Source organism: Vicia villosa, linkage group LG3, assembly GCF_029867415.1.
Source record: "Vicia villosa cultivar HV-30 ecotype Madison, WI linkage group LG3, Vvil1.0, whole genome shotgun sequence".
Lineage (NCBI taxonomy): Eukaryota > Viridiplantae > Streptophyta > Magnoliopsida > Fabales > Fabaceae > Vicia > Vicia villosa.
This window is the reverse complement of record NC_081182.1, coordinates 13,367,516-13,387,944: the sequence shown is the minus strand read 5'-3', so window position 1 is coordinate 13,387,944 and position 20,429 is coordinate 13,367,516. Positions and strand designations below refer to the sequence as shown.

General features: G+C 36.7%; 1 protein-coding gene across 3 annotated transcripts; it reads left to right on the top strand.

The window, feature by feature from the left end:
- The first annotated feature begins 12,026 nt into the window (after nucleotides 1-12,026).
- LOC131660365 (AT-rich interactive domain-containing protein 5-like) lies at nucleotides 12,027-18,466 on the top strand. 3 transcript variants are annotated; one of them, XM_058929603.1, is made up of 14 exons: nucleotides 12,027-12,468; nucleotides 12,576-12,812; nucleotides 12,925-13,058; nucleotides 13,233-13,272; nucleotides 13,632-13,684; nucleotides 13,915-13,960; nucleotides 14,365-14,457; nucleotides 16,254-16,376; nucleotides 16,479-16,530; nucleotides 16,608-16,683; nucleotides 17,567-17,633; nucleotides 17,752-17,802; nucleotides 17,951-18,043; nucleotides 18,164-18,466. In XM_058929603.1, the coding sequence occupies exons 2-14, from the start codon at nucleotides 12,585-12,587 to the stop codon at nucleotides 18,266-18,268; spliced, it is 1,161 nt and encodes a 386-aa protein (XP_058785586.1). In that variant the 5' UTR covers nucleotides 12,027-12,468; nucleotides 12,576-12,584; the 3' UTR covers nucleotides 18,269-18,466. The 3 variants fall into 3 exon arrangements, with proteins under 3 accessions (XP_058785586.1, XP_058785587.1, XP_058785588.1); XM_058929604.1 differs by having other exon boundaries at nucleotides 12,563-12,812; XM_058929605.1 differs by lacking the exon at nucleotides 12,027-12,468 and having other exon boundaries at nucleotides 12,477-12,812.
- The last annotated feature ends 1,963 nt before the right edge of the window (nucleotides 18,467-20,429 follow it).

Sequence of the window (20,429 nt, the reverse complement as noted above, 5' to 3'; positions counted from 1 at the left end):
GCTGGGGATGTGATAGACCTTTGCTGGTCCATTCTTAGCAAGTCGATCCTAGCCTTTGTTTGTTTCTTTTATTGGGTGTTTATTTATTTGTTTATGTGTTTACATTTTGTATATATGTTTGTATATCATGTCTATTTCCTGTTTGCATATCATGTTTACTTCCCGCATGCATCTGGACTATATTATGGGTCCCCGTGGGGGCCACATATTTTCTCTCTGTTTGCAGGTTGGGTGGGATGTTCTATGAGGTAAAAGGCCCAATACACAGGCTATGAGTGCACTCTAGGGACCCTAGGATAGAGTGGGAGCATAGTTTGTCTCGAGGTGTACGTCTCGGGATGGATTATGTGACCACGAGCAGAGTAGTGGTTTCAAACGGAGGTATTATCGTCACCCGCATCCGCGCTGTGACGATGCTTACCTTCGGGCGGACCGTATACTGCGTTTCATGACCTTACCCTGACCTAGACTACACCTGTGAGTGGGGAGGGAATCATACTCTATACAGGTGCAGGTACATGTTATGTTGGTGACTATTGGTTTTCCTGGCATTCAAAAAGGCGTCGAGCCTTTGATCCTGGGACATTTGACTTATACAGAAGTTCTACATCAGTTATCTATCAGAATCAATGTCGAACCTCTGAATATGGAGGTTTGACCTTATATGACTTATGCAAAAGCTATCTATCAGAATCAACGTCGAACCTCTGAATCTGGAGGGTTCGACCATCTTTGACTTATGCACAAGCTATTTATCCAGAAAGCAACGTCGAACCTCTGAATCTGGAGGATTCGACCATATCTTATTGACCATGAGAAGTTGTTATCCAAGAGGCCTTGATCCTTGATCCTGATTTATGTTGCATTTGCATCATCATTAACATTTTGCATTCATGCATGTGCATTCATGGTTACCAATACTCTTACCTATTTCTCTCCATCAGATCAGTCAAGACGATTCCTCCACACCGATATCTGACAAGAGCTCACAGAAGAAGAATCATGGAGAATTACGAACAAGATCAAGCTGCCATTAGAGAAGAGATGGATCAAATGAAAACTAAGGTCGATGCTATCCTGGAAGCTATCCAAGCCTTGCGAACTGAAAGGGTTCCTGCTACACAAGAGATTCCTGTTGTTGGTAACCAAGCTGCTGCTAGCCAACTTGAGGTCTTTCCACCTTCTTCTACTCCATTTGAGTTCCAAGCAAGGACTAATGCTACTCTTGGGATGCCATTCAACTTCATGACTGTTGATACCCTTGGAGCTCCAAACCAAGGTGGGACTATACCCGTGACTTCTGGAGCAATGACTATGGATGATCCCGTCTTCCCATTCCCTGTGCGACCTTCTCAAACAGAGATTCCTATTCCTGCTTTCTGTGGTACTCGTTCTGCTAATCCAGAAATGCAAACAATACCAACTGCTGAAAGAGCTCGACCCGTTGAGAAATCTGCTGAGAAGTACAAAATCCTTGAGGAAAGAATTCGAGCCATTGAAGGATTTAGTGCCTATGGGATGGATGCTGAGGATATGTGTCTAGTTCCTAATCTGGTTGTCCCTCCTAAGTTCAAGACTCCCGACTTCCAGAAGTACAAGGGTTTGAGCTGTCCGAAGAGCCATATCATCATGTATTGTCGTAAGATGGCTTCTCACATCCACAACGACTCATTGCTCATTCACTGCTTCCAAGATAGCTTATCTGGGGCATCTCTGAACTGGTATATGAATCTGGAGCGTAATAGAATCCGATCTTGGAAGGATTTGTCTGATGCTTTCCTCAAGCAATATCAGTATAACATTGACATGGCACCGACTAGGTTGCAACTTCAAAATCAAGTGCAAAGGACCAATGAGACATTCAAAGAGTATGCTCAAAGGTGGAGAGAAATGGCTGCTCAAGTGAATCCACCACTTTCTGAATCCGAACTGGTTGACATGTTCATGAACACTCTTCAAGGACATTACTATGAGAGAATGGTTGGTAGTGTTTCTTCTGGTTTCTCCGATCTAGTCAGGATTGGTGAAAGAATTGAGAATGGTTTGAAAATTGGTAAGATCCAGAATCCCGCCAATGCTGCTGCTGCAAACCAATATGGGTACAAGAAACCTCAGGGTAACTTTGTCAAGAAGAAAGAAGGCGAGACCAGTGCCACCTATGCTCAAGATCAAGCTCCTTGCTATCAAGTGGCCGCCACCGCCCCTCAAGCTTATGTGGCACCTGTTGGTCAACAACCTTGGGTCCCTTATCAATAATATGTCCAACAACAACAACAAGGTTTCCAACAACAAGGTTATCAGCAGAGACAAGGTCAACAGAGGCAGAGTAGGCCTAAAAGGGTGTATGATCTTGTACCAATGACCTATAGCCAACTTCTCGCCGCCTTGCTTGATCAAAAACTGATTCAATTAGCTGAAGCTAGGCCTCCTCCTGATCCCCTCCCTCCAAATTACAAGATTAATGCCAAGTGTGAATTCCACTCAGGAGGATCTGGTCACACTACTGAAGAGTGCAGAGTTCTAAAAGACAAAGTTTAGGATCTGCTTGACGCAAAAGAGATTGCGTTTGCACCTGTGGCACCTAATGTGATCAACAATCCCATGCCACCTCACAATGGAGCTTCCACCAGTGGACCATGAAGACTTTATGTTTGTCAGAGAACATTTCATTTGCATCAGAATAAGGCCAAGCTTGCCATTGTATAGATTTCTTTAGTATTTTCAATTGTATTACTTTTGTTGTTATCAAGTACTTCTCATTGTAAGAAATTCATTCTGTTTGAATAAATAAAAATAATGTAATATACATGTTTTTCTCAAATCATTTCATCTTGTCATTATGTTCATTGATACTTCACTCATTTTTCTTAAGCAAACAAAAAAGGAGAATGATGAAGAATAAAAAAAAAACACATGAACTACTAACTGTATGCTTTTGGAACAAAAATCCTGCTGACGATGTACAGGCATTGTTTCAATTCCTAAACACCGGAGTTATAAGGGAGTGAACCTTCGTAAACCCCTTTGAGCCTAAGGAGTAGTAGTTTCTTTTCAAAAAATACAAAAACCCTCAATCTTAACCAGGGGCAGGGTAGTCTTCAGTTAGTGCGACCGAGCGTAGTGCGACCGAGCGCTCAACTTTCAGGTATTCCATCAGAGGATCAATCATATTCCATATATCACAACAAAAGAAGAAGAGCACAATCCACAATGTATGTCTCTCATTCACCAAGAAGAAGGCAGTCACAACCTTTTCATCAAGTCAATCACAAATGTCATACAACTTGTTTCCGAACGAGACAAAAAAGAATGAAAAGAAAGTATTGAATCATGATCAAAAAAGAAAGAAACAAAAGCCCGCTAAGTCAAAAAAAAAGAAGAAGAAAGGAAGAGCTTTGAAGCAAATGACTTAGGCAAAAATTAGGGCATATCCCGCTGGACAACGAAAACCAAATTCAAAAGAAACTCTTTGTCCAGGCAAAAGTTAGGGAAAGTAAAAAACAAAGCAAAAGAAAAATCCTCCAAGGGACAAGTTGTTGTGACCATCAACAAAAGAATCAAAGGGTGGCTGCCACCTCCGCCAAAGCCATAAAGGATCCTCATCCATCACAATCCTTCCTGAAAAGTGAATACTCGTGTCGAACTAGCTGAACGTAGGACTGGAGAACATCACGAAGAAGGGGTGGGTTAAGTAGAACTTGAGCCTTTATCCTTTGTTTCTCAAACCGTGAACCCGGCCACGTTACAACCCTCAAAAGTCCTAATTGAAGCAGGGTTCGTTCCGAAAGCATACAAACTGTAAAATCATGTCAAACTGACTCCTAATGTTGCTGTGTCATTTGTGTTCGTATCAGTACAACATTTTGACAAATAAAACTTTTCTTTGAGATTAACATGTGCATTGCATTCTCATTATCCTTTTCAAAACAGAATTGTCTCTAACTTGAAAGTAAGTACTTGATACCAAGGATAGTTCAACATTGAAATTCCATCGAGTAATCTTACAAAGGCAAAGGTTGGTCATCCACCGAGCAAATATCCCAAACATCCATTTGGTGGAAGAGTTCCTTTCAATCTGGGGCGTTCATTCCATGATCTACGCTGGGGCAGACCATCGCAAATCTCCATGATTCAAGCATATCAAAGTTCTATCTCAAGAGATCTTACAAGCTGGGGCAAGATAGAAACGAGTCATTTCTTCATCTTCAATCAAGTGTCAGATATCCAGACAAGTGTTGAGGGGTCAAGCCAAACACCTCACCTTCACCAACAATTTCACAAGCAATGACTTTTCCGCAAGGACACACTCCATTCACTCCTTGTATCCAGGAAGCAATCATTCCATTGATAATCATACATACATCACACATATCATCGCATTCTCATTTGCATTATCCCTAAAAAATCCAATCATCAATAAAGCAGGGGCATCCACCCTACCTTGATTCTTAAGCAGAGTTTCAGAACTCCATCCAATCTATTCCCCATACAAAGCAGAAACCCTGATCAATCAGTACACTACATATAGAATTCATTGCATTGCATCTCCAGAAGTGCATAAAATAAATCAAGCATTACATGTGAAGCATAAGCCAAATTACTCATCAGATGAAGTCCCTACAAAGCATTCAAATTGATATTCCACTGGATCACTCAGAGTTACCATTGTGGTGTCATCTCCCATATTCAATCATGTTCACTTCTCTTTCAACCCAGAGTTGACGGTTATCTTTTCTCTTTTCCCACTCAACCCAGAGTTGACGGTTATTCCTTGTTAATTTTTCTTTCCCTCTCAACCCAGAGTTGACGGTCATCATTTGTATTTCTCCACTCAACCCAGAGTTGACGGTTATCTTTTATTCAACCCAGAGTTGATTCTTTTGTCCTTTCCCACTCAACCCAGAGTTGACGGTTATCCTTCGTTCAATCCAGAATTGATTATTTCTCTTTCCCACTCAACCCAGAGTTGATGGTTATTTCTTTCTCAACCTAGAGTTGACGGTTATCTTTTGTCTTTTCCCACTCAACCCAGAGTTGACGGTTATCTTTTCTCTTTTCCCACTCAACCCAGAGTTGACGGTTATTCCTCGTTAATTTTTCTTTCCCTCTCAACCCAGAGTTGACGGTCATCAGTTGATCTTTTTCCTACTCAACCTAGAGTTGACGGTTATCTTTTATTCAAACCCAGAGTTGATCTCTTTCCCATTCAACCCAGAGTTGACGGTTACCTTTTGTTCAATCCAGAATTGACGTCTCTTTCCCACTCGACCTAGAGTTGACGGTTATATTTTCTCCTTCCCACTCAACCCAGAGTTGACGGTTCTCTCTTGTCTTTTCCCACTCAACCCAGAGTTGACGATTATCTTTTCTCTCCCCCACTCAACCCAGAGTTGACGGTTATTCCTAATCATTCATCTGTCCTCTTTCAACCCAGAGTTGATTTCCTTGCTTTCTTTCTCAACCCAGAGTTGATACCCATATCTTGTCCCACTAATACTGAGTTCCATTTCCGTTCTCAATCCAGAATTGATGTTTACCGCTTATCCAACCCCGAGTTGACCTCCCTTTATTTTTCGACCCAGAGTCGACCCGCTTTTCCTTTTCAACCCAGAGTTGACTTTCCTTCATTCTTCGACCCAGAGTCGACCCACTTTTCTTCTTCAACCCAGAATTGAGGTCTATTTCATTTCTAACCCAGAGTTAATTTGTTCAATCCAGAGTTGATACATTTTTCCTCAATGGAGTTGACATCACCTTCACCCCAGTGGATCTCATCTTTCTCATCAGGCAAATTTTCAGGTTCCACTGATATTTAATCTTCTTCCACCTTGAATGATCGAAAGGCTAGCGCCAATCTCACCTTCAGGTTCAAGACGATTAAATAGGGGCAGCTGTTGCACCCCAAAATTTGCCCACCCAATTTTTACATCCATCTGGGTTATGTTTCTCATCTCATTTGCATTCTATTAGGTCCTCAACATATCATGCATTCATTTGAGTCATCTTGGGTTCAAGGGATTAGTGTAAAATATTAATTAAAGGTTCCTCATGATCAAAAGGGTTTGCCTTATTCAAGTCAAGTTTCCGCTCATAACTATGAGTTCTCAAAGTACAAGTTTTGTTGACTTAAGGTATTGAATTGCTCAAAGTCCCTGGTGCAAAAGCAAATCAAGCATCAATTCTATATCATTCCATCATCGTTCGCAAGAAAAGAAATTCAAATTTTTATTACACATTCATCATTCAAACAACATTTGCTATTCCATATCCAGGTGTCACCATTCAAATATTTCTATTACCATTCAACATACACTATAATTTAAGACTACAGAATCCAAGAGTCATCCACGATCTTCAAGACAAATTCATTTCTAAAAGCCCATTCAACATTTACTTCAGGTTTCTATCTATTACAATATAGATTCAAAAATCCATTACATTATGCTTCAAAGTTTATAAATAATAGCCTATTGTTTCCAATGTCATGCTTCATCCTAAGTGACAAATTGCCGATCTTCAAACTTCCATAGACCGTCTTCCACCCATCCTCAACAATGTATCGGCTGCAAGCTAATTGATGCACGTTTCCAAACCTGTCCGTGCCAACAACATTCAGCCCTGCAGCAAACTGAAAACCATATCATAATAGCTCGAGACGGAATTGGAAAAAGAGAAAACAAAAGAAAACAGAGCTGCTGCCATATACATCATTCAGCATAGTTACAACCAGTTCACAAATAACCATTGAATCATACACAGTTCATAAAACCAACACAAAAACAACCCTGTATTTAACTAATCTCAAGAGAAATTACTAGCATGACAGATCTACTGACAAGCCCTCTAACAGTTTCTAACCTCAACCATCTTATAACTACCCTAACAACCACCAAAAATCAGTTACATTTCCTAACAGAATGTATAACTGTCATAACAAAACTCTAACTAACCTCTCGATTCATTCTCCTCCAGAACCATTTTCATCATCTTCTCACCACTTCCACACCATTCTCCACGAATCACCTCCACCATTTTCTCCAGTTTCTCAGCAAATCACCATCATCATACTTTCATCATCATCTTTACCTCCGTGCCAATCTTCATCACACTTTCATCATCATCTTTCTGGTGCTGCAAAAAACATATTCGAGAGAAAAATGACAACAAAGAGAAGAAGAAGATTGATAACAGAAAGAAAAGGAAATTCACCTCTATTCATTGAATCATAGCGTAACAAACCTGAACCTCCACTCATCTTCATCGATCCAGCCTCCAAGAATTCTCAACTACGACGTTCTTCATCATCGTCACCTTCACCATCTCACCATACTGTGAATCATCTTCCTCACAACCTCGCTTTCGTATCGCTTCTGCATCACTGCAAAGTCTCCAAGAACGAGACTCATCCACAAAGCTCAGCGCACAACCCTTCAACACGATTGATGGTTACATACAATCTACACCGTCGTCGCTGCGGTTTTCACATCAAGGCAACTCGGCAATCATCGTGAACGCAGTCGTACCAAGAGCACATTACGAATCCGAAAAGAAGAAGGAGATCAAAGCCGAAGCGTAGTCGGAGGTCGAGAAGACCGTCGCCGCCGTTGAGTTCGTCAGGGAGAACCAAGAGTGAAAACGAGAAAAGAGCTCTGATCGGAGAAGAAGGCTTGCTGCTGCGTTTGAGTCTGAAAGAGAAGCAACCTCCATCGCCGCCGGCTACCGCCGTTCACGTCGAAGAAGAGAGGGAAAGCTCTTCAGAAGCTCAATCGTCACGTAAGTAAAACCCTAATTCCCAATTTCACTATCTCTTCCTTTTCTTTTATTTTTATTAATTGATTAATTGTATTATTTTGGATCATAGTAAAAATGAATAATAACATGGATCAGTACAAAAATCGGTTGGGCCTTAATTCTTGTTTATACCCCCACTAGGCCTGGCATATCACTTTTTGGGCAAACAATTTCTGAATAAAAAACTCTCATGGGCCTGATTTCTCTCTCACCCCTGAAGGCCCATACGCACTATCTTGGTGTGCTGAAGAAAAACATGAACAAAAAAAAGGCAACTCTGTTGGGCTTTGCCTTGAGGGCCTTGCGCCCATGCTGCTAAACAGGCCCCGTAACTCAGAATTACACCCCCCTGCTTCCCTTAATTTTAATTTAGATTTTACTTAGTTTTAGTAATTTCTTTTAGGCAATAAAAATCATTTTCTCCTATATTTTTGGACCTTAGCACTATATTTTGAATCATTTGCTTTAATGTTTAGTGCTATATTTTCAAGTCATTCTTTTGGTCATGCTTTTGTACTAATTTTGTACCATTGTTTACTTGTAATTTTTACTTGTAATTGTGGTTTCACTTGTATGCTCCCATAGATTTAGGACCTATAATCTTCATGACTTTTAGGTTAGTCTTCCCTTTTAAACACTTAGGCTAGTTATTCATTTTAGGCTAGTTTTCTCCCATTTTTCTTCTCAACTTTAAAACATTAATAAAGGACGACGCGAATCATGCTAATGCCTTTTTTTAGTGTGAAAGAAATGATTGGGGCGTAGGCCCCGATGTATGTTCTTTCCCACTTAGCGGAAGAGAAATGATTGAGGCGTAGGCCTCGGTGTATTTCTTAACCGTTATTTAGAGAAATGATTGTGGCGTAGGCCTCGATGTGCATTCTCTAAATATTCAAAAATTGTATTTCATTTAGAGAAACGATTGTGGCGTAGGCCTCGATGTGCATTCTCTAATTATTCAAAAAAATGTATTTCATTTAGAGAAACGATTGTGGCGTAGGCCTCGATGTGCATTCTCTGAATATTCAAAAAACTCTTTTATGGCATGATTCAAGTCACAAATTAATTTCCCTTAAAAGACACCCAACCAAAAACATTTCAAAATACTTAATAAAGGCTCAGACTTAAACAAAGTAAGGAAGTGATGCGAAGCCTTGTAGTGGGTTTTCGTCCATCATGGAATTACACCTAAAAGACACAAACCAATTTTCTCTCTTCTCTCTCTTGCCTCCAAGGCATTCTTTCTCTTGCCTTCAGGGCATTCTTTTTCCTTAAGAGCATGTTACTTCCGCTCCATTCCCAGCTTAAGACTCCAGAGGTCGAGCAGCGGAGTGCGAATGTAACTGTTCAACTAAAAAACACAAAAACAAACAAAAACTAAAGAGCCGAACTACGGCGCTCTGATTCCTGAAAAGGATACGTAGGCATTAGGTCGCGGGGCCTAAGCGAGCACAATTATTTTTAAACCTTATTTTCCTCGTGTTTCTTTTTCTTTCATTTGCATGCATTCCCTTAGTAATTAAGCTTTAGATTTATACACCCTTTAGATAGAAACAAACATAGGTGGATACCATCGAGTACGATGGGCGTGAGGGGTGCTAGTACCTTCCCCTTGCGTAACCGACTCCCGTACCTTGATTCTCTGGTCGCAAGACCCTGTTCCTTCACCTTAGGTTTCCTGATATTCCTTTCCCTCTTTGGGATAAATATATTGGTGGCGACTCTGTTCATTTTCGCGAGCGTGCGACACCTGCCAAAGCTCGCCCCGCCAAAACCCACCGCCCCCAAAGTCCGCCCTGCTTATTCGTTCGGTCCGTCTCGCCTTAAGCATGTCATTTTTTAGTTAATTCCAGTAATTCCAATTTTTGATGGTTTTATTTTATACATTTATTTGTGAATATATGTAATATTTTTTAAAGTAAAATTTGTTAAAAAGATGCTTTATAAAAAAATTCTAAAAAATAAGTGAAAAATTTAATTGAAAGGTAAAAAAACCTATTAATCTATTAAAAAACAAATAAAAAATAGGCGGGCAAGCCACCGTCCGCCAACCTACCACTTTGACAGGGCAGATTAAATTTTTATGCCCATTTTCACTTGGCGGACTTGCCCATCCCACACTTTTTTGGGCGGGCTTAAGACAGGGCGGGGCGGCGGCCCGTTTTGCCACCCATACATTCAACACAAGAAAGAAAGATCTTAGTTCGTGTCAATTTGCTTCTAATGCAGAAAGAAAAACCACATAAAGTCATTTTCCTTCAAAATCAAAAGAGATCTCATTGAATCAATTCTAAATAATTTAATTTTCTTTTGGTTTACTTCTTTTTTTTTTGGACTTAACCATTATATTATAAACTGATTTTGTAACTTAGTTAGTAAAAACTACCATTTTACAACAAAAATGATTTGTTTTACTAAGTTAGAAATTTCAACATGGTAAGAAATTGTTATCATTTTTGGACTATTCTTATTTAATGATTCATTAATCCAGCAGATTTTGTATAATGTAAGGTAAAAGTAAAGTTTTATTCTGAATCAAGTGATTAAATGAGTTAATTAATGGCATATTTAACAAGATCATTCCTCAAGGTACAATACATACTCTGACTTAGTGTAGATGTCTATTCATCAAAGCAATTCCTCAAGGTACAATACATACTTTAACTTAGAGTAAATGTCCATTCATCAATACCATTCCTCAAGCTACAATACATACTTTGACTTAGTGTAAATGTCCATTCATCAATACCATTCCTCAAGCTACAATACATACTTTGACTTAGTGTAAAAGGCCATTAATAGAGGCCATTCCTCAAGGTATAGTACATACTTTGACTTAGTGCAAAGGTCCATCCATCAAGACCATTCGTTAAGGTACAATACATACTTTAACTTAGTGTAAAGGTCCATTCCTCAAGGCCATTAGTCAAGGTACAATGCATACTTTCACTTAGTGTAAAATTCTATTAAGCCATTCGTTAAGGTACAATGCATACTTTGACTTAGAGTAAAGATCCATTCATCAAGGTCAATCCTTAAGGTATAATACATACATTGACTTAGAGTAAAGATCCATTCATCAAGGTCATTCTTCAAGGTACCGTATATACTTTGACTTAGTGCAAAGGTCAAATCATCAAGGCCATTTATCAAGGTACAATGTATACTTTCACTTAGTATAAAGGTCCTTTCATCAAGGTCATTCGTCAAGGAAACACGATTTATTCACATTGTTACTCACTTAAGGTTTATGAGTACATTTTTTCTTTCTAAATGGATGTTTAATTAAAAAAAAAAGACCTTAGATGCCTAAATCGTAGTTGGCAACCTAAAGTCACTGCGATTATGAATCCAAAAACTTGTCTTCTATGAATTTGACCACCTTGTTTAGAAAATTACAAGAACATGAGATGGAGCTAAAAAGAGTGTCTAAGAAAGTGAAGGGCGACAAGAAGAAGAAAAGTGTGCCCTAAAGTCTAAGAGGCCGTAAATATAGATACTAAAGAAGACATTAATCTATTAGTCAGAAAGTTTAAGAAGTTCACGAGGCATGATAAACAATCACAAAACATTCAAGTCAAGAAAGAAAGATCTTAGCTCGCGCCAACTTGCTTCTAATGCGAAAAGAAAAACCATATAGAGTCGTTTTTTCCTTCAAAACCAAAATAGATCTCATTGAATCAATTCTAAATAATTCAATATTCTTTTAGTTTATTTCTCTCTTTTTTAGACTCAACCATAATTCTCAACAATATAAGATTCATTAGACCACCTATTATTATGTTACTCATAAATTATATTCATGCACTAAATTCAATAGTGTTGGGCGTAAAATGTTGTCTTAAGAATCTTACATCAAATAATATACTATTTGAACATATGTTTATAAATGAAAACAATCATTCCATCAAAATCGATTTTGTATAAATTAGTTAGTTCAAACCATAATTTTACCACAAAAATGTTAGTTATGCGAATCTAAAAATTTCAACATGATAAAAAGTGTTATGCTTTTTGATCTATTCCCATTTAATGATTCTTTAATCCAGCAGATTTTGTATAATGCAAGGTAAAAGTAAAGTTTTCTTCGGTATCAAGTGATTATCTGAGTTCATTAATGTTATCAACATTGAATGATACCGCTTAAGAAACTCACTTATTACATGAGAAAGAAACTAATCTCATAAATAAATAGCAATGAAACACCAAACAAACATATGCATAAAATTTCAGATTTCTTACTAAACCTAACCAAACACATACACTACAAAATAGTAACAAAACATGTCTTGAATAGGAATGAAAAACAAGTTAGGGACAAAATAGTAATTTGAAATGCAAGAAACAATCCCAAGAGTGAGAGAGAGAGAGAACATCACTGGAGTTGCAGCTGATTCATTTCAAGCTTCCCTTTTAAACCGCCGTTTGTCAATTCGTCGCACGTCTTTGTGACGAAATTCGTCGCGTTTTCATTCTCACGAAAATCATCAATGCTTATGAATTATCATGATACTTCACGCGATTGATTCAGTGTTATAATATTACTAGCCACATTAGTAGTATAATATAGTTATAATTCTCAACGCGATTCTTCATTGTTTCATTTTTATTAATTCTTCATTTTTCTCTTTGTAAATCCCCAAACTAAACCCTACATTTTCTTCATTCTTCAATAAGGTAAACTACTCTTTCTCTTTCTCTTTTTAACTTCAATGGAACTGTTTATTTGTTTGTGATTGTGAATGATGATGATCCACTAACGAAACCCTAGTGAGAGATACTAGATATTATCTATGGAAGGCGGTGAGAGAGTCGGAGACGATATGGATCTCGTTCATTCGGAAAATGCTGCTGCTGTTGGTGCTGGTGGTGCTGTTGGTGGTTCTGTTTCTCAGGATCAAGAAATGGTTGATCAAGGTGATGCTGATGCAGCAAATGTCCATTCTACCCCTGCTCCTCAGGCTAAAGTTAAGAATGTGACTGAAATGAATAATCATAGTGTGATAAATAGTGCTAATGAGGTAGGTTTTTTTTTTGGTTTGATTATTGTGGAAACTGTATAAAGGAGAAGATAGTGAGAATGATTTTGTGGATTTTGGTTATTGTGGTTGGTTTTGGACTTTTGGTATGCAGATGAGTGGTTATGATGAGACTGGTACTGCGATGGAACGAGAGGCGTTTATGAAAGAGCTTGAGAGTTTTTATAGATCGAGGTCGTTGGAGTTTAAGCCTCCTAAGTTTTATGGAGTGCCATTGAATTGCCTCAAGTATGTCCCTTCAAATGTATTATTAGAGTAACCTGTTTTTAGTCACAAGCATTTTCAATTGGCTACTTTGAGCGAGTATTTTAATTGGGATCCTTTACTTTGACACTAGTTTTTGAATGTATTTATCAATTAACCGTTCTGATTGCGGATTCTGTGCTTACCCATCCGCTGCAGGTTATGGAGAGCTGTTATCAAACTGGGTGGCTATGAATTGGTACAGATCTCACTCTTTGCATGCTTATAGCCCATCACCCTAGTTCTCGCATTCTATACTCTTAACAATGCTGTCTGAGATATACATTTTACGTCTAGTAAGATAAGACTTGATTGTTGTTATTTGAGAACATATCATTACGTTCTAGTTTGCTTGATATTCTTAGTTTTTATTTCATTTAGTGCTAATCTGTTTTGGGCTCTTTGTTAGCTATAAATTATCGATTGGTCGTAGCTGATCTTATTAATAGGTTTTGGGTTCTTCATTTAGTTCTCTTATGTTTTTGGGTCCTTTTGTTATTAACAACGCTTTGTTTTTGCTTGTTAAAAGAAGCTGATCTTATTGAGTGATTAATATAGGTAACTGGATCGAAGTTGTGGCGGCAAGTAGGAGAGTCTTTCCACCCTCCTAAGTAAGGCCTGGAAATGTTATTTTTTCGGTAGTTTATACTAAGCATATCGTGACTTCTCGCATTTCTGCTGTTTATTTTGATATAGTTTTGTTGTCGTCTGAGTTATGCTCATAACTGATTGTTAAGACATGTATAATTAAGACTCTGAAAGATAAAAATTTCCACAATTTATTTCAAGAGAAGTATCCCTTTGCTGCTCATTTTCTTATTGAATACATTTTCTACCACAGGACTTGCACTACAGTCTCATGGACATTTAGAATCTTTTATGAGAAGGTAACATTTATGTTTCATTGGCTTTATGCTTAGTAATTAGATACAATTTCTAATCCATATCAATAAGATTACACTTCTCTTATGGCAAAAATTGATCAATTAGATAGACTAAAAATTGTAATACCAGATATCCCGTCCCCTCTGAAATGCATGACAATATGCATCAGTTTCAGTGTGAATTGGGAGAGTGTCTCTTCTGCTTTTATATTACTGTCTCATGGCATGAGTAGTCCTTGTCATATAACTTCTGGATACCAATAAAAATGAAACCAAGATTTTCTGTTATTATATGCTTTTCTGTACTGTACTATTTCAAGTGTGACGTTTGTTGCCTTTTTCTAGCCACTTGCTTAATTTTTCTGTTTCCTTTGTTTGTGGTTTCTGAAAAATCTCAATCTGTACAGGCGCTTTTAGAGTATGAAAAGCATAAGAGAGAGACCGGGGAGCTGCAGCTCCCTGTTAGTACACTCCATCAACCTTCAAGTGTGGAAAAAGAGGTTTGTATATTGTTCTTTAGTTTTACAAAACAAAATCCTCTGTTTTCCTTTGTTGCGGTATTCGTCAATTACAGACATATTTTGCAATAGAAACAGAAGTTGAGGTGTGAAGCAAATACTGTCATATTACTGGATTTGAACATACTGCTAGAAAAAAACAGCAAACTTTATGTTTATGTGATAGAGTAAAAAAAGAAACATTGCAGAATCATATTTTTGTTTTGTTTGGTTTAGCATACAATTAAGCGGAAAGAATAAAGAACCGAATGGGTTTTTTGTTTTAAGTCAGGGCAGTGAAAGATAACTTGAATATGTAATTAAATACTGTGAGTTTTCATGTGTACTAAAGGGCTTACATTTTGCAAACACCCATGAATATCTAACAATGGAAGAAAAGCAGATAAATTGAGAGAGAACTTATGCACTGTATCTGTATGTGCTGACCAAGTTCAAAAACTACTGTAAATCCTAAATTGCCACCTTCCTAATCTTTTATGATTGATACCTTAAGGACAGGAGATTTTCCTATGAATGGCGCTTCCCCTTATTTCCTTCCTAGTATAACAAAACGGTAAATTAAGGGATACTATTTCAATAAGGCAACTATTTCTCTTAACTTTTCAATAATTTCATAATTATAATGTGCTTGGTAGCATCTGTCATTATTATCTAAAGAATACAGAGAATTTTGGAGCGAACTGAATATTCTGTGTGATTGATATTTTACATTCAGATTCTCCAGAGAGATCAGTATTTTTAGTTCATGGCCTAGATGTAACTAACTGCCGAGCTGTCATGCAGCTGTTAACTAATCTGAATCCTTTTATTAATGACTGTTTAAATGCATATGGTGCATACTGAAATAGATTATAGTGTATGTATTCCATCATTATCTATATATTAAAGATCTACAAGTTTTGTCTCCCAGTGCTTTCAATATATAAACATGAATGTTTTCTAAAAAGTTATACAAAAGTAAGAAAACTTGATACATGACAACTCTACTTGGATGTTTATAACTGTTGGACTTTCCGTCTTAATTGCGGTCTGCCCCTTGTCGCCTTAATTGCGGCACTTTGACTTTTCTCATTGCAGCCCCCAACACCTTCATTGTGTTGGCTTTGAAGGGGTGGATTTAGTCCCACTTTGCTTAGAGACATGGCTTGTGTTGTGTTTATAAATGGGGGGAATCCTCACCCTACAAGCCGGTTTTGTAGGGATGAGTTAGGCCCAATCCAAATTCTGGGAATAACCTTAAAAACTTTAGGCACCAGAGTGATTCCTTAAAATTCATATATAGAATGTTGCTATATGTTATGTACAATATTCAGTTATTTATTCAACTACGTTAACTAACATCATACAGTTTCCATATTACAAAGACTAAACTGAAGAGTTACTCCTGAAAAAAGGTCCATAGAGGAATAGTAGGGTCTCAGAAAAATCAAAATCATAATGCTATAAGCTTAAACAAGAAAAATGAAAATAAAATTATGATATAGCTAAAGAGTTTCTGCAAATTGACAATTGATAACAACATCCTTATTGGAGATAAGTCATTTGTATCTGTCTCTCAAATTCTTTATGTCTAGGAAAATAATACTGATTTTAAGAAACAAAGGAAACAAGACTAATAGAGTAGCTATCAATGCTGGATATCACATGGGTGTGGGCATATATTAGCTAAGCCTTCAAACTGTAAAGCCTCTAGTCTAGGGTTCGTTGAATCTGCTGCTGGTTATCTCCAGTAAAATGAAAAGCAAGGAGAGTGGTGAATAAATGAATTTCTTTTGCAGACCACTGTTTATCAGGCTCCAGGCTCAGGTAGGGCTCGGAGGGATGCAGCAGCTCGTGCAATGCAAGGTTGGCATGCTCAGCGCCTTCTTGGATACGGTGAGGTTGCTGAGTCAGCTGTTAAGGTCTGCTAGGATCCTTAATTTTTCACCCCAATTCTTAATGTAATTTTATTGACTTTATATGGATATTTCTACCACGTGATCACTTTGTATTTTCGTGCATAGGACAAGACCTTCAGTCCCACACCAAAACGTGAAAAGAACCTCAAAAGTATCGGTATGCTCATTATGACCAATATTAACTTATCCTAAACCTAGCTTGCATCCTCATTTCTTCATGCTTCATTGAATTAGGCGTGATCAACAAACAGAGGACACCATCTGGTATGGACCATGCTGACAAAGCTGCAAATATAGAAGGAGACAGGCAGTTAAGTTATACTGGTCTTTTGTACTAATTGACTTACAGTCCTGTATGCACATTCATTCTAATTTATATCTGTATCACTGTTGGTTTTTCATCCACTGTCTTTTATTTCATGGTATCGACCTCCTTGTGAGTTCTCTTCATTATAATGTCAGAATTGTTCTAAATTAATTAATAATGATTTTTTATATTAGATTTATTGTTTTACTGCAAAATAAAACAAATAGTTAACCCGAGAGAGCGATTTGGTGTGCCCCACCACTCAGTGGTACTATCCTGTCCATAAGTTATTCAAGTCCTTGGAAACTTACTCATAAGGTTTCTGTAATTTTGTTTTTCCTTCCCCACGGTTTGGTAAATCAATACCGAGACAAAGCAAATGTATGATTAGGGACCCTGGTATTTTCCTAATGTTAGTATGGGTACTATCTTTATTACTGTCTCCTTAATCCATTTAACCATTTATAATTACTAGAAATCTGAAATAAGTTAGAGGTATCTGTTAAGAATCATATGGATATATTTGGGCCTGAAAATGTGTTCATAGGTAGGAGAAAGCCCCCCTCCATAAGTCGGTTTTGTAGGGATGAGTTAAGCCCAACTCAAATTTTAAGTTGGTATTAGAACTTATCCAAAATGCATTGGTCATAGTTATCAGGCCACCTGAACCACACTTCAAATGTTCAGTTTTGGGCACGAGGGTATGTGTTAAGAGTCGCACAATGGGTTAAGGTTTGAAAACGTGTTTATAAGTGGGGCGCATCTCTCACTCTATAAATTGGTTTTGAAGGGATGAGCTAGAATCAACTCAAATTCTAATTGCATCATTCAAGTTTTTGTATTTCTAATAGACCATGACTAAATGATTATGATTTTCATTTGGTAGATTGGTCACTGCAGTAGTGGACATTGGACCTCCAGCTGACTGGGTCAAGATCAATGTGCGGGAAACGGTCAGTCGGTTTGGTTTTATTCTTTATTTGATTCATGTCCTTTCTATGTACCATAACCACAGAACTGTACCCTTTAAATTGATTTTTTTCTAAGAGTGTTGACTATATCCATGTCCAGAAGGATTGTTTTGAAGTGTATGCACTGGTTCCTGGGCTCCTTCGCGAGGAGGTAACTTCTTTTGTTCCTTTATTTTTATCCTTTGTTATTTTTGTGCAGCAATAACTTAGTTGATATTAAGGGCACTTAATTCTTTAGTTCCTTTATGATTTTAACTTGGTTTCTATTTTTATTACTGATGTTGATTGAATGAATCCAGGTTCGGGTTCAATCCGATCCAGTTGGACGACTTGTTATAACTGGTACGCCAGAACATGTTGACAATCCATGGGGTATCACCCCCTTCAAAAAGGCAATTCTCTACTCTCAACAGATACCTTGACATATTACTATTTTATATTTTCATCAGGAGATCATAATGTTGACAGTAGTAGTATCAGGGTATCATGAAAATAGCTGTTTTGATTTTCAGGTTGTGAACTTACCTGCAAGAATTGATCCACTTCAGACATCTGCTATTGTTAGTTTGCACGGTCGACTATTTGTACGCGTTCCTTTTGAGCAGGGAGCTGTATGATTTTTATTTTCCTCCCTTGAATGGTTGGTTTGTCACATATTCTCAAAATGAGTAAAAATTTATAAACAATCAAGGCATGGTTATGGTAGGATTAGCTCTGTTGATTAGTTCAAACTAATGTCCAACTTTACCGTCAATAATTTATTTTCTCTACGGAAAAATACCCAAATGCACTGAGGAATAAGCTTGATTTTCAAATGTTAAGATCCAATTTTGCCTTTATAAAAGTATAAAAACAAGACAATTTTATTTACTTTGTTGAACTTCTGGTGTGCATATAATTAGGAAAAGTCCAATGAGTTAAGAGGACTGCCTCTAAAACGAGATTTTGTCATGCGATCATTTATTTTTGACATGGCATTCCCCAAAATATACAATTTTATCCAAGTATTTCGAATAAAAATTTGAATTTTTGAAAAAAATATTGTTAATTGGATTTTTACAAAAATCTTAGTTTTGGGTTTGAGTTTTTTTTCCGCTTTCTTATAATATTTACCGGACATCCCAATTTTTCTAAAACCGTCGCTCCAATTTCCTTGTTACCAATTACTCCTGCTGTTCCAAAATAAATGTTACATATGCAACAATATTTTGTCTTAAAATAAGGGTATGTTTGTTTCAGCTTTTAAAAAATAGATTTTTTTGTTATATTTTTTAAATTAGATTTTACAAAAGCGTTTTTTAAAATATTACAAGTTTTTTTTATTTGTTTTTTTTAAATGAAATACTAATTTTGACATCTTATAACATAAAGATATAAAGATATATTATTGAAGATCAAAACTTAGTCAAAATTGTAACTTTTAAAAAAATTATATTTCAAAAATGGTTTTTATAAAAATTTATTTGAAGTAACTTCAAAATTAAGGGATTTTTTTTGAAATTTTAATATCCAATTTTTTTTCTCCAAAAGTAGTGTGTGTCTGTGTGTGCATACGTTCGTATGTATACACATATCTTTAATCCATCAGTAGAGATATAGTCAGATATTATTATAGTGTTTTTATATATTAGTGAAGGCAAAACCACAGTTGTAGTAAGTGAATTATTGTGAAGGTCAATATGGATGAAATTAAAAAGAATAGTAAGGTTTTGAGAGAGTGTACTCGAGAGTGAGCTTGACGGGAGTTTAATGGAAACAACTAGATTGGATTAGAAAATGATACATTTCTATTTGGAATGACGAGTGTTTCATGACTATCCTTTGGGAGTGGAGTTAGTGATTTTATAAGATTGAACAATAATCTTCTCCTTTTCTTCTGCATTAAGATTCCTGGGCATAACCTATTAAACCTCAAAAATTTATAGTCAAAATCTAAAGAAGAACTCTCAGGAGAGCATTACGCACACGTTTGGCCAAACCTGAATGACGCTTTGTTGAAATATTTCTAACCCTTACTCTATTTAAATTTATGTTATTTATTTCATTTCATTGTGAAATACTCTTAAGAAACTATTAACACGGTCTTTATATAGAAAAGTATAAAATTAATCATGAAAATATATATATATATATATATATATATATATATATATATATATATATATATATATATATATATATATATATATATATATATATATATATATATATATATATATATATATATATATATAGATGTATATGTCTGTGCGTGCGTATGTTTGTGTGTATACACATATGTTTAATACATTAGTAGAGATATAGTCAAATATCATTTTAGTGATTTTTTATGTTAGTGAAGGCGAAACCACAATTGTAGATTCAAGTTATTGTTGATATAACACCCTTCTAACCCCGCGGCAATTTAAATAAATATATCAGAGTAAAAACATATACACAAGGGTGCCACAATTATTTAAAATAATTAAATCAACTAAGGTCAAAGTCATGCTTCATTAGGAAACGGTTCACCAAAACACAATCATGTTTATCACAGCGGAATAAGAAACATCATCAATATAACCAAAAGAAAATATAATCCAACACCAAATAAAATAGAGTAATTCTCATGAATCTCTATAACTATCGTTCCCCAGTGTTACAAGATCAGAGCATGACCGACACGACCCAATATAAACGGATAAACTCTACAAGTCATCCTCACCGAACACTAATGTCGTTACTCCTCAATCTGAAAATGACAACATGTAAGGGTGAGTCTCATTCTCAATTAGTAAA